Genomic DNA, 15000 nt, shown 5'->3' with positions numbered 1-15000 from the left:
TCATGTCAGCTTTCGAAAGTTTTTGAAGTGGTAGACGAATGAAGCAGTCTAATACTCCGATACATTGCTTTTTCACTAATCCACTTAAACTTCATGGCAAAATCTAAAAATTGATGTCCACACAGCACATAGTTTGGTAGTGTCCATGCTATTTCCTGCTGATATTGGACACTATTTACTGTTTTTATTAAATAATTTACAGTTTACAATATTACTGTTTTATAACATTTGTTATTTCTGATTCATTCGACATATCTGAAATATTCAGAGATCTAAATGGAAAATAAAGATGAAAGGTGTTTCTTTTGATAGTTCTGATCTTAGTATAGAAAACAGGTGAACAGACGGGTTCTTCATCTTATATAGAGCAATTTATAAAAAGAAAAGGCAAGTTGTAATGAACATCCAACACCAATTGTTATTGGTATTTTTGGAATTAAGATATTTTGATGTCACTTTAAGAATGCCAATCATTCCCTTTTTAAAGTCAAACACTTACATCATTTAAATCAATAAAAAAAAAATTATATAGCTTTTTGTGTCCTCATGATGAGTAACAGCAGATTGAATAAATTAGAATTAGATACCCTGAAATATACATTTCAGAATCTACCAGTGTTATTTAAACTGATGTACCAGACCTTTAAAAGATTCCCCTTCATCACAACAGCTCTTCCTTCTGCAACGGCAATATTTCAATATCTTGAAAATACTTCCAAGCTTAAGCACTTAGTGAAGTCATTTATATGAATTCTGGGTCAACCTAGAAGCTGGACTTTTGGGATGGTCTGAAAGTTTATTCTATTTTATCAAGATTTTGTTCTCTTCAGTGTATTACTATTTTATCAAGATTTTGTTGTCTTCAGTGTATTAAAATGATGAATTAGGATTAGTAGTTACTTTACCATTTTTAGCAAAATAGGAGAGAAAGATATCTAAGTTAAGTTATATTTGGGTATCCTTTTAATTAACAAGTTTTGTGTTCGTAGTATTAAAAGTATGAATCATCTTCAGTACAGCAGCTATGAAAATATTGCTGTTATGATCATTAGTATCATTATTACAATAATAATAATTGTGAGTATATTCTATGGTAACAATAACAATAATAGTAACAAAAACGATCTCTTTACTGAAAATTATAGGATCTATGTAATAAAAAAATAAAATAAAATCATAGCAAACAGTGGCATCAATGGGTTAAGTACACAGTTTATGGAATATGTTATAAAAACAAGACAACAGTGGACAGTGAGTGCATACATACATGCTCTCCTAGCATCAGTGGGTTAATGATAAGTCTTTGGGCATTACATTTTGGCATTAATTTCCACTGTAATGTATTGATTTCCAGCCTTCAATAAACAGATAACAGGTTTCAAAGACACGAATGTTACATACATTTCACATCACTTTTTTATCTTGCTTGTAATGAATAAGAGATTTATGATAATCCACCACATCACAACCACTCAATTCAATAGTGGAAGGGATAAAATTCAAAACCGAGCTGGTTCTATACAAATAATTGCTGTTAATGGAGTTTGATTGATTTTAAATGTATGGAATCAGAGCAACGTTGCTCACCTTACCTGTTTTTTTTTGTTTTTGTTTTTTGCATAAATTATACTTCTCATTCAGTCTTTATATTAATAAATATCAATTTGTAAAAAAAGAATAAATTATTAAATACAGTAACCCCCTCCCCCCTTTGCATTCCTTTGATGAAAAAAACAAATTGAAAACTAACTAGTATTTGATCAAGTTTCATGTTAAGGATGTACCTGACTAGATATAAGGTTATTTGTACAAAGTTATATTGTCAACCTTTATTCAAAATATTATACAGAAACTGATCCTAGTAAAGAATAAAGAATTGACAGTCAAAACAAGTCTATTTGCTATCACCTACCTACCTAACTACTTTATATAATATCTTCTCTGGGACATAATTAATCAAGTAAATGTTCTATTTGACTAATATAAAACAATCACTATTCCAAAGCAAATGGCTTTATCTTGACACAATAACAATTATTTTGTAAAATACAAAAATACCAATACACAGATTTGCTTTGGAATCAAATTCAATCTCACTTTGTCATGCACTTACATACTATGTGTTTAATCACAAATTTCAAATAAACCGGAATGTTCTGTGAAAAAAAACTAATGAAAATGAAGATCTCTTTTTGAAGAAAATGAAATACACTTGATTACAAATTATGAACAATGGCTTAAAATGAATTATGCTTACCTAAACTAAACATTTCTTTTGCAATATTCAACACTGGTATTTAAAAACTTAAATATAAAAGATTATTACCTAACAGTGAAACAGGTCTTTGAAGAAATGCAATATGTAAAGTCTTATCAACACACTTCTAGATTGATTGTGAAGTTCTTTAAGTTAATCTTTATTCCAACTGCAATTGTAAATTCATAATGGTGCCAAACTCTTCCTTGCAGATCACCTGGTGTTGATGTGTTTCAGTTACATATATATAAAATATCAACATACAGGTAACATCAGTTGTACCTGAAATACAAGACAAAAAACACATTAACTTTGATGAACTCACAACAAAAGATAAGAAACAAATACCATGTGTAGACAAAAATAAAATTAACTAGATATGATACTAAGAATTCAATTCAATGTATCTTGTAATTTATAATTCCATTGACTGGTATCTATCAGTTCTACAATTAAATAAAACAATACAAGTAAATGTGAAATGCCAATATATCAAACTTCATTCAATCTCCCTATTAATTTTTTAAATTTTCAAGATCCTTCTCATTAATTCTCCCTCTTAGAAACTACTTGAGAATTCTTTCTTCTGCAATGCAAGAAGACCTGGCTTACCTTAGTTACTCTCCTCTTCAGGATACATGAGTGCGTCAGGCTGCCACTTCTTGATCAGATCGGCAGCAATGAGCTTATTGATGTAAGATTTCACTTCAGCCTCATACTCTACTGGAACCTGCAAGCCCAAGGTCAGTTAACTCAAAGATGTACTTCAAGTAGCAAAAATGAGGGAGTATAATTCAGCTGGACTTTAAATAATTCTTTATGTCCAAAAATAGTCAGTGTAAGGTCAAGTGTACTTACAGCAATGTTCACCATCCGGGAGTCTGTTCCTGGTTCTAATTTGATCTTTGGTCTCTTGCGCTTCTGACCAACAGCAATTTCATTGGCCAATTTTCGTACCTACGGATTGCAAATTAATTTTTTACTCCTGACAACAGCTTTACACAAGCATGCATTAGATAAATGTACTTTAAAAGCAGTATATATTTCCCTAATGCAGAAAAGTTTTTGTATCAATCACAAGAGATGCAACTATACCTTTGTCCGCTTTTCCTCATCCACTGAGGGAGTAGACGGAGCTGTGGGAGTCCTGCTCTTCTCGTCATTAGTAAGGTCACGAGATGGGCACTTGCAGCATTTAATGTCTAGGATCTGCCGACCAATCTCTTCACCAGTGACACTGCAAAAGGGGCAATCAAGATTACAACCAAACAATATTTTTCAAGAAGACTTACAACAAAGAAAATTCAATTGAAAAACGAAATTCTCCATTCTGGACAATCCATCTACCTTCAGTATGAGATGTCTTAATGTGAGGTGAAAATCACTTCTGAATTAATAATGTCTGGCCTAAAAAGAGGAAAATGGTAATAGCAAGAGGAGACGACTTATGCAACACAAAAAAAGTAAAAATACCTGGTGTTTTTGGCTTCTTTATTCTCTTAGACATGATGTTACCATTAGTAGAAATATGTCACTTGGATTGGTAAAAGTTCTAGCCAGTATAAGTAGGGCGAGAATATGACAATTATACCCATCGAAGGCCATTGTCACACAAACAAAACACGTTACTGCATGTCAACTAAGAAACAAAGAAACCAGTTCACGACCACATTGTTCCTAAATGATAATATTCTATGATGAAGCCTTAGGGCAATTCTCCAGTGTAGTTCTTGGAGGAAAGAGCATACTTTTTACCATTACTTAACAAACTGCTTCTTCTCAAGCAAGACAATTAAATAAACCAACTCTACATAACTCTGTTGCTGGATAGTACTTTATAATGATAATTTACTTATAATATATGCTTATAATATCCTGGTCCTGACTGGTTGAAAATCTAAAGTAACCTCACTATTGAAAGAAAGCTTAACCAATTGCTTCTATCATTTGCTGTCATCACACTCATTATAAATAGCATATTTCTCTAGAATTATTATTATTATTATTATTTTTTTTTTTTAACAATTAGGTTATCAGTAATGCAGTTTTGTACATACTGTCCCTAATAGTGGAAATTATAATAAAATACAATATAGCACACTACAATACTCACGAGTTTCTAAGAGTGAGAACAATACAAAATGGACGTCTGTTGGGGCCTCCAACGCATGAAGTCAGACACATAATCTTGATCAGGAGCGTCGAAGATACCTCCCCTGGGGGTGGGGGGCGGAGGGGCACAGTAACCAAGTATCTATCATTGATAAAGCTGTACTCACAGCCTTCCCCCTCAATCTGTACAACATGCTCGGCCAAGTTTGGATCACAGTCTGGAAAGAACATTACCATTACATGGTTATTCTAACCCTTCAGCGACAGGTTAGATCTTGAGATGCACAGCCTGGGATTAGCATCTTAAAATGTTTTGTCCATTTTCTATTATGTCTACTTATGATGTCCAAGTTACACAATCTTGTAATTTCAACAAAATGTAAAATGCAGTGCAAAAGTGATTTTAACCAATGAAACATGCCCATCATGGAAGAGTTCAACCATTTAAAACAAAAATTAATACTGACATCACCTGCCCTGGAAACTATAAATAATTAAATGAATGTAAAGATAGCATTCAGATACTTAATGAAGAGCAAATTATTAAGTTTCAAACACTTGCAGAAGAGCAAATTGTTCAAGGTTTCAGACACAAAGATCAATTGTTAACCCTTCAAAAATGAGCATTTTTCATGGGGTTATATCATTATTGTGCTAAATTTTTGTCATCTACTATTAAAACTATCTACTCATACAGTTGTATATTCAGGGTATCATACCAAATGCTTATTAGTATCACTTTAATAATTCATCATGTATAGACACTTATATCAAACCATGAGATCAGAAAATAATAATAAAAACAACACATCAGAATGGATAAAAAGTTCAGACACTTACTTTGAATACTCTTACAGTTGTAGCACCTGTTCACTGGTTCTGTACGGTGGCAGCTTTGCTTGAACACTGGTGTCATGGTGATGGTGGCATTCACCCAATCTTCCAACATCACATTCACTGGTACAGCAACATTTGGGCAGAGGTAGAGCTTACCCAGGTCCTGACTGTAGCACCACTGTAGTAGATAAAAAGTGTTACTTTCTCCATTGTGACTCTCATATTAAAAGAACACTTTTAATATGAATCAACAAATTTAAAACAATAACCAAAGCATCAGTTCACAGTACAATGTAATCCTTTCTTATTCTGAAAAGGTAACTTTACATTATATAAAACACATGTTCAGAATACACAAATCACACACAACCATGAACTGTACTTACATATTGAAAATAAAAACATGCACCATATGTAACGGCCCCATAATTAAAAATTCACCTTGTTGCGGTCTTTGTTGCCGGTTGGGAGGGATATGCCGAATTTGTGACGACCAGCCCATGGCTGGAGCGATGGCACCGAATGTGCCAGAGTAGAGTCAGCCAGGCAGGAAGTGGCTGAGCCTTCTATCAAGGTGATGGCAGCTGATACTCCACCCACTGGCACATTGTTGTTTGGCAACTGTTGAGAGAAATATCAAAATGAAATATTTTAAGGTAAGATGATAATGGTAATCATAAATATCAAGACTTGAATTCTAATTACACAATAAAGAGAAGAAATACATAAAAAAGATACACAACATCCATAAAATATAAAGATTATGAAGAACAAGCATGATATTGCTGAAGACCATGCAAACATGAAATTATGAGGACTCATAGTAAAATGATGGCAGAGGAATTATGAGGATTCATAGTAAAATGATGGCAGAGGAATTATGAGGATTCATAGTAAAATGGTGGAGTAAAATGATGGCAGAGAAATTATGAGGACTAATAGTAATACAAGGGCATGGAAAGTATGGCTCAGAAAACAGAAGACATGAAAATCATGAGAACTCAAAATACACAAAAGGAATCTAATCCATGAGGACTCCTAGTAAAAGGGCAAATAAATTGTGAGGAATCATACTAATCAGAGGACAAAGAAATTATGAGGACTCCTAGAGGGCATAGAAGAGAGTAGATTTAAAGACTAACTTTTTTTCTAGAAATAAGGCTGGTCTACAACTAGTAAAATCCAATGACACATTCTAACTCCAGATTTTGTGAGGATAAAAATCTAAACTTACAGAAAACATAGGCCTAAATCATACTGCGGATACTTAAAGCAGCATCAACATTTCATACCGAGAGATAACATCATATACAGAGAGAAAAATACAGAAGCGCCATACAACATAAATCCTTCAAAACACGACCATCAGTCACCAAGCAGTGCGAGTCAAGGAGGTCGTGTCCAAGAGCAACAAAGACGGTCCACCATTTTGTGATGGGGCCCATGCGAGAGGGCGGGCGGAGGCACACCTTCAACCCTGACTTCAGATATTCCCTTTTCGTTCTTTCTTTTCTTTAAAAAGCCGAAATGTTTCGAAAGGACCTAAAGACTGATGCTTTCGCCACTTAGAACAATGGTAATTTTCTCTTCATTTATTTTGCATTTCTTTATTTCGCGAAAGTAAGGAAATCCGAGACGGAAACAGAATGGTTACACGCTAACAAGTACGTATATTAAATGATCGCAAAACCAAAACTAATAGAGCCATTTGACGAAAATAAAACGCTGATTTAAACGCAAACTAGCTAACAACCTGCGAGCACTAACAGCAGCCTTCGTATCCGAATCTGTGTTTTAATTAACGATATAACATGTACAATACTGATAAATTAGAGACTACAAACGGCAAACAAAAGCCAAATAGACATAGAAGCGTAACATAATAGAATCTGTGAGAGGGAAAGGGTGTACCCAAAGTCAATTACAAATTATCAAGGGGAATCTTGAATCCAATTACCAATCTACCTGCTTCGTAAACAACACAATAAAGTTAGCAATCATTTGCAAACCATCCGATTGCTTGACATGAATCCGGATCACAAAACGTACAGCCATAAGGATGCTTCTCACTTACCCGGTCAAAGATGATCATTTTCGTCTCGTTGGCGAGGACGCAAGACTCGTCAAAATTAAATAACCAGCAAGATTTCTAAGAACTGTACGACCACCGAAAAGGTAGTATGGTCGTTCACTGGGCCAAAGGAAGGTAACGAACGACACAACGAATATGCCCCGTGCCTGAGCACCCCCCTCCGTCAACTCACCCTCCTCCTCCCCCGCATTTACTTCAGATCGCTTATTTTAAACTTCTAAGGGCTCCTTTAACCAGATATTATTGTCGAAAGCCGAAATGGATAACCGAGACAACGGTTTTCTAGGTGAAAACTACCGACAAGTCTACTGGTTATCCAAAATTAACATTGAAAATAAAACTATTATCGTACATCGTCACCTCCGCCGAGCTATACAAGTCCGAGCAAGCTAGGGCTCTCCGTCCGCTTAATGGCATATCGGTTTATTGTGATAAAACTAAAAGGTTGATATGTTCTTCAATACCCTTAACCCACCACCTAAATACCCTTTATAAATATACATTAAAAGAAATTGCACAAAATAACCACGTTCTTTAGAATGAATATCCGACTTTGTATCCGTAGTGCCAAACACTGCTGAGGTGAGGAATCACCAGACCAACTTCTTGGTGACGTCATGATTTGCTTGTGACATCATAACATGCCTGTGACGTCATTAATCCCTAGCGTCCCGCGGTTTTTGATGATGGTTGAACAGTGAAATTTCTTTACGCTACAATATACAATCAGGCAAGGTGTAGAAAGGGGGTAGGGGGAGAGGAAAGAGAGGGGGGAAAGGGAGAGGAGAGAGAGAGGGGAAAGGGAGAGGAGAGAGAGAGAGGGGAAAGGGAGAGGGGGAAGGGAGAGGAGAGAGAGAGGGGGAAGGGAGAGGAGAGAGAGAGAGGGGAAAGGGAGAGGAGAGAGAGAGAGGAGAGAGAGAGAGGGGAAAGGGAGAGGAGAGAGAGAGGGGAAAGGGAGAAGAGAGAGAGAGAGGGGGGAGGGAGAAAAGAGATAGAGAGGGAAAGGGAGAGGAGAGAGAGAGGGGAAAGGGAGAGGAGAGAGAGAGAGAGGGGGGAGGGAGAAAAGAGATAGAGAGGGAAAGGGAGAGGAGAGAGAGAGGGGAAAGGGAGAGGAAAGAGATGGGAAAAGGGAGAGGAGAGATAGAGAGGGAAAGGGAGAGGAGAGAGAGAGGGGAAAGGGAGAGAAGAGAGAGAGGGAAAGGGAGAGGAAAGAGATGGGAAAAGGGAGAGAAGAGAGAGAGGGAAAGGGAGAGGAAAGAGATGGGAAAAGGGAGAGGAGAGAGAGAGGGGAAAGGGAAAGGAGAGAGAGAGGGGGGAAAGGGAGAGGAGAGAGACGGGAAAAGGGAGAGGAAAGAGGGAGAGAGAGACTACATACCACTTCGACATTTTCAGTGTCAAGAGTCTGAAGAGAATCCCACGGGATTGGCTGGCCAGGCTGCAGTTGCTGAATCTGCTGCTGCTGAGGCTGTTGTTGAACTTGAACAGTTTGAAAGATCTCACCGTGGATGTGCGAATTCGTCAGGATCAACTGGTTTGCATGAAAATAGAATCATGAGCATAAGCCACTCTCGCTTACTCAAGTTAACAAAGACAATAACAACTATTCAATGAAGTAGCCCTTGATATCTGGTTTATTTACCTGGTTATCGATATTTTGTATGGGATATGCAATTTGTGGAGCAGGCTGTTGTCCCGGCTGTTGTTGCTGAATCTGCTGCTGCTGCTGTTGTGGTTGTGGTTGTTGCTGCTGTTGTTGTTGTTGCTGCTGCTGGTCTTCAACTTCCTGCTCGGTTACAGGAGGTTCAACATCTGGGCCGTCCAACAGGGTATGGAAATTGGCCGAGCCAAAGCGTTGCAGGAGAGAGTCATCCCTGAGCAGGTGGTACTCATCCTCACCGAACAGCAGCTCTGAATCCGACCGCTGCATCCCGCCCTGTTCCAGAAAACCTCGGTTAGATTTATTTGCATCAGAGTATGCAGCAATGTGCGTAACATTAAATATATTTGAATATATATATATATATATATATATATATATATATATATTATATATAATATATAAATAATATATATATTATATATATAATAAATAAATAATATATATATTATATATATAATAAATAAATAATATATATATTATATATATATCATATATATATATATATATATATAATATATATATATATATAATATATATATCATATATATATATATATATATATCATATATATATATATATATATATATATCATATATATATATATATATATATATATATATATATCATATATATATATATCATATATATATATATATATATATATATATATATATACATATAGTATAAAAAGAAATCTTATGTGTATAGCGGCTGGAGCCCATGCGGCAAGTCATAACCTACAAAAAAATATATATTGTCACTCACACAAGTACCTAACCAGTTACAGAACACTATAGTCCCTAGTTCATCACCGGTCCCTCCTAAACTCTGATGGCTAAGAATTTAACCAAACCGGTCGAGAAGAGGCCTAAAATGATACTTATATCCGGTGGTCAACATAAATGCTCCGTAATGTAGAGAAAACCATGACTTCACAGAACAAAAGATGGGCATTTCCTATCCTTTTTCAGGAACAGACTTGTGCGATTTTAAAAGTTTACCTATAGCTCCCTTTCCAACCTATATGTACGGAGACATGCACGCGCGCACGCAACACTTACATGTCAGCTAGTGCACAAATCAACACTCTCAAGCAATATATACATGCATTTGTGATGGCCATCCGCGCAATCATAAATACACCGTAAGTAAATGCATTATAAGAAGCAACAACTTTACCGCCAAAAAAGCTACAGGCAAGATACTTCCAAACGCGAGGTGTTAATCCCGCAGAGTGAGACCACGTGTTGCTAAGAGCGGTCAGGTGCTGGGGTCGAGAGGGCGTGGATGACTCACTGTCAGCCATCAACCCCATCCACCCCATCCACCCCCAACCACCACGCACCCCAACACCCTCAGGTCATGAGATCCAATAAACAATGCAGACCCCGCGGAGGTGCTAACTCCCTTCTCCTCGCTCATAAAAGCGTGAGGAGTCCATGCTTACGGGTATGGACCTTATCTCCCTCGTGCTGATAACACGTACGAGTCTCGAACAAGTAGCTGTAGATACGATATATAATAATGCATTACTATGTACAATCATTTGCAGCTGTATTTTATAACCCGATGAAAATGACATGCCACATTTAATGACACACCAAGACAACCATAAAACTTTTCCTCTGTAAAAATAGGTTAAAATTGGCAGCGGTTCTCGGGCGAAGCTATAGGCTTCCTGGAAAAGGACTTCGTGTAGGCCTATCCAGGCGGTCCAGGTGTTTTAGGAAATGCCGCCCTCGCCACCAGGGTTCAAAGCGGCACCCCGCTTGTTGAGAGTGACCGCAAGCTCTCCTCACACACTAACGCCTTTTTACAAGCACTCTCGACAAGAATCATGAAGCCGAGGGGCTTCACAATTGCCCGCCTCACTTGTAAATCAATCAAAGAAAATCAACTACAAACACGAGACGAGTTGGAGTAAGGAAAACATAGTCACACACCATGGGAGGGAAGAGCAATGACCCGCCGGATGCCCAATGCCCACCAAACATAAATTCTGACAGCATCACTTATCAAGGTATACCGGCTGGAAATCCCGATAAGAGTTATTTTTTTACGAGTCACTGTAATATCAGTGACGCGAAAAGAGCAAATGTTGCGTATACACCTTCCTCTCTGTTTGTTACCGAGTGTTTGTTTCTCTACCTTTTCACAACAATACCACTACAGATAACTTAGTAACGAAGGAAGTGATGAGGGTGGCATTCAATCAAACCAGTAAAAGACGAATTGGGAAGCGTATGCCTATTCCACCGAAACAGCTCTATAGATATTAATATACATTTAAAAAATAGCCAAGCGATATTTACAACTGTTTTCAGCTATGTTGCAACTTGCCTGCGTCTTCATTGATTAAAATTACTTGTCACTAAAAACAATCACATCACCTTTGCACAATGGGTATGTCTTACAAGTAAACCAATCGTGTATCTATATGACACAATAACACGTGTATCTTGGATACGCCCTTGACTGCTGTCATCAGCATAAACGCAACGATGTTATTATAAACAAATGGTACAAGCTATCATCCGCTTTCAATAATAAAAATCAACAATCAAAGAAAGCAGTAAAACAAATGCAATCCACGCGATGTCCTGCTTGCAAATCATCCGCTGGATGGACAACACGGGAGAGAGAGAGATCATCCGAAAACGTTTAACTTGCGATCTCGGCAGTCCATCGGAACTTAGAATACAAAATAAAATACATCACAAACATTCGACGTACTTGCTGATAATAGCTCATTATTTAGGGCGTTGATATATGTCCAAGTAGCTCACGACACAAACACGTTTCCATAGGTAGGCAAGGCGCGCGTCACTAGATAACCTCTCACTTCCAAGTCTGAGACCCGACTGAGGCTCCCGTGCGAGTCGTCTCGGCCGTGTCTCTCCGGCGTGCCCCAGGGCCCCTCCCACTAACCCCCCGCCCCCACCCACCGGCGAGATCTTGCCCTCTCACACCCACGTCCTTTCCTCTCCTGCTCTTCCCCTCTTTTCTCCGCCCATTTATTTGCCTTCCATCTGCTCTTTCCCTCTTTCCTCCTCCCATTTACTGTCATTTCCTTTCGTTCAGTGTTGGCTCTCGTTTTCTTTGAATGCATTTACCTTCTATGCAAACATATAATTATAATCCCTTGATACCTAACTGTACCATCCTCTAATTATACACTTTCCTCTCATACACAAAGTGAGACAATAAAACCGTAAATAAACAAACCCATACACAAAGTGCATAACCCGACGCCTCTCCATCCCGCAGAAAAAAATCAAAACAAAGAGGGGATGCATAGCAAGCGAGGGAGTGAGCGTCATGCACGCGCATCGTGAGTCAGGCGATGCGTCCTCTTCGGATATCATGGTCAAGGTCGCGTTTACCTCGAGCCCGGCCGGTCCCGCCGTAACCGATCCCACGCGCCAGGAGGATCTAGCCTAAGAGTGACGCTCGTTATGGTGACGTGTTGCAACGTGTAACACGTGGCATGCTTGGGCGCATTCGTGCCACCCCAAGTGCCCTATTAGTCAAGGTCCCACTCCTGTCTCACCGCAGTCCCATTCCGATTACTATCTGGATGAGCTACATTACAATTAGGGCCTAAAAGCCTTTTTCCAAGACTTGCTGATGTCCACGCTACTACTATTGCTACTACTATTACTACTACTACTGATACTAACAGACAATGTGTAATTGATCTTTCAGATAATTTAACATTATTCAGCAGTTATTCTGCCACCTTAATGTAGCCACGAAGTGACCACATCTACAATTTGATGTACCTATAAAAAAAATCAAACTCAATTGATTAAAGACTGGCTAGAAGCGTGAATCAAACGGCCAAAAAAATCGACTGTACCGGATTTGTGACCTGTTACAGACAAGTCTCACAAGCCGAGCCCATTGTAGTTAAGGCTTAAGAGTGGGCTAGGGGGCATTTCCAGTTATATCCGGTTACAAGTGACTGGCTTGGATTGGCAGATTAAGACTGACGGTTGGATTGCTCGTTAGGATTACAATGAGAAGGCGCTCGCCTTACCGATTTTTCTGACTTTTAGCTTGTACTTGAGGGTTTTATTTTCACTTTACCGTTTCCTTAAAAAAAAAGATCAAATTATAATCCCGTTACATTGTTCATAAAATTGCGCTATCATTCTTCATTACATGTATAAATTTCCCCTTGTGTATAAGATATACATAATGTCTACGAAGAAATGCGATTAGGAAGTTACCTAACCCCCTCACCCACAAACACACAAAAGACCCTCAAAATATGAAGCATCAACCCCCCTCCCACCCACCCCCCTCCGAATCCGCTCGCTCATTCTGGCCGCCCCGACAATGCCAGCACCACACCCATCAAGCCTCTCCCGACGCACACCACCTATGGCGACATCTCCCATTTTGGGTCGTCCATCGAGCAATCTGAGATGCCGACAGAAATACAAAAGTAAATACTACTAATAAACTACAATAAAAAGTAAAGAAAAAAGAAATTCGATTAGACCTGCGATAAGGGATAACAGCTCACGGTTGTGTCGAACTTGGGCCGGCGCGGCGTCGCGTCTGGTGATGCCTCTTATCAGCCGCCAACAATGGTCACCTTCATGTGAATTTAGGAGCTTAATCTTGACATGGAATGAATATCAATTTTCGTATTTTTATCAGTCTTTTTTTTAAATCCTTCTGAAGCATGCAGTGGAGACGTATACAATATCATTATTTTTGCAATTGTGTGAGCATAAAGAATGACTAAATGTTCCTCTTGATTTTTTTAAACGCCGAAATTACTTGTGGCCTAAACACGCCCGCACGCACCCCTTATCCTTCACAATCACGCGCCTCCCATACGCACGCCGATGACTCACGCAGCATGCCACCTTCCCGTTCCTCACCTCCGGCACTGAAGGCCGTACTCGAAGCCTTCTCATGATGTTCTCTGACACGGAAAGGTTCCTTGGCGGCGATGCCCTTTCATCTGGCACGCCTCCTCGGTGCCAAAGAGTGGCTACTTCGTCACAACACTCGTTTTAACACTTAATGTTATTTATTTACTTCATTCTAACAATGGCTAACAGATAATGATAATATTGATAAACAATCATGGAGCATAAATATACGATATCAACGAGGAATTACCCGAGGAGGGTGGGGGAAGGGAGTGGCATCCACATGAAATAAGCATCGGCAGAAGGGGAAAAACTCAATAAATAACAACAGATTTTCCCCAACGAGACGAAACGCCAGAGCGCACGTCCGTCTGTTGACATTTCCAAAGAGAAGGGTCACCCACACCTCTGCATGTGGTCCTGGCAAGACCGAAGTCCCTCTTTTGAAGTCATGACGCCACCCTGTTACTAACACTGGCTGGCGGTCGCATGGCACGAGCACGGACGGATCCGCCACACGACTGCGATTTAAACGAGGAGCAGATAAAAACAACAACACTGATATTCTCTACGGTTTCTGGGGCGATTTGTAGCTACACTGATGGGGCTTCGTCCATCTTGACTCGGGGAAGTGGTTGTTAAGTGTGACTCATTACTTTGGTAGGATTGGGGTGGGGGTAGGTGGGGGAGGCTAGTTTGTCCCCATTCAATGTTGTTACAGAATGGTTGTCTCCCCCAACACTTCCCCTTTTTCTCCCCCCCTCTCAATCCCTTCTTTCTTCTCTTCCCCCTCCCAATCCGCCTTTCTATCTCATTTTCTCTTTTCTTCTTTTCTCGACCTCTACCGCCTCTGTCCCCCTGCTTTCTTTCCTTCTTTTCCACCTTCCCTATCCTTCCCTTTCCCCTTCCACTCACGTCCACAACCTCCTTCTCTCCTTCCTCTCGACTCCATCTACTAATCATCAAAACCTGCGCTTATCACATGACCTTCACCTTTCCTGCCTACTTTCTCTCTCCTTTCTCTCTTCTAACTCCCTCTTCCACTCCCCCACATCCCACCCATCTCCACTTCCCCCTCCTTCACTAAACCAACCCTCTACAATCCACCTTCAGTGTAACAAAAAAAAAATATATATATATATATAAAAAGAAA

General features: G+C 39.1%; 1 protein-coding gene across 4 annotated transcripts in view; it reads right to left on the bottom strand.

The window, feature by feature from the left end:
* Nucleotides 1–1817: 1817 nt before the first annotated feature.
* LOC122257982 (cellular tumor antigen p53) overlaps nucleotides 1818–15000 on the bottom strand; it is a 21467-nt gene continuing 8284 nt past the window's right edge. For 3 of the 4 annotated variants that reach the window (XM_043023619.2, XM_043023618.2, XM_043023620.2), the window contains exons 2-10: nucleotides 8938–9231; nucleotides 8674–8826; nucleotides 5648–5827; nucleotides 5210–5384; nucleotides 4371–4587; nucleotides 3353–3494; nucleotides 3116–3214; nucleotides 2870–2987; nucleotides 1818–2539 (exon numbers count right to left, since the gene is read on the bottom strand). In XM_043023619.2, coding sequence (XP_042879553.2) covers nucleotides 2871–2987; nucleotides 3116–3214; nucleotides 3353–3494; nucleotides 4371–4587; nucleotides 5210–5384; nucleotides 5648–5827; nucleotides 8674–8826; nucleotides 8938–9225 — 1371 coding nt within the window. In that variant the 5' untranslated portion in view covers nucleotides 9226–9231 and the 3' untranslated portion in view covers nucleotides 1818–2539; nucleotide 2870. Of the gene's footprint in view, nucleotides 2540–2869; nucleotides 2988–3115; nucleotides 3215–3352; nucleotides 3495–4370; nucleotides 4588–5209; nucleotides 5385–5647; nucleotides 5828–8673; nucleotides 8827–8937; nucleotides 9232–11691; nucleotides 11849–15000 lie in introns of those variants that run through there. The other variant, XM_043023617.2, reaches the window with a different exon arrangement.

Source organism: Penaeus japonicus, unplaced genomic scaffold, assembly GCF_977035675.1.
Source record: "Penaeus japonicus unplaced genomic scaffold, GWHDUDI00000001_assembly GWHDUDI00000026, whole genome shotgun sequence".
NCBI lineage: Eukaryota > Metazoa > Arthropoda > Malacostraca > Decapoda > Penaeidae > Penaeus > Penaeus japonicus.
Note: the sequence above shows the minus strand (reverse complement) of the source record. Positions and strands in the feature narration are given on the sequence as shown.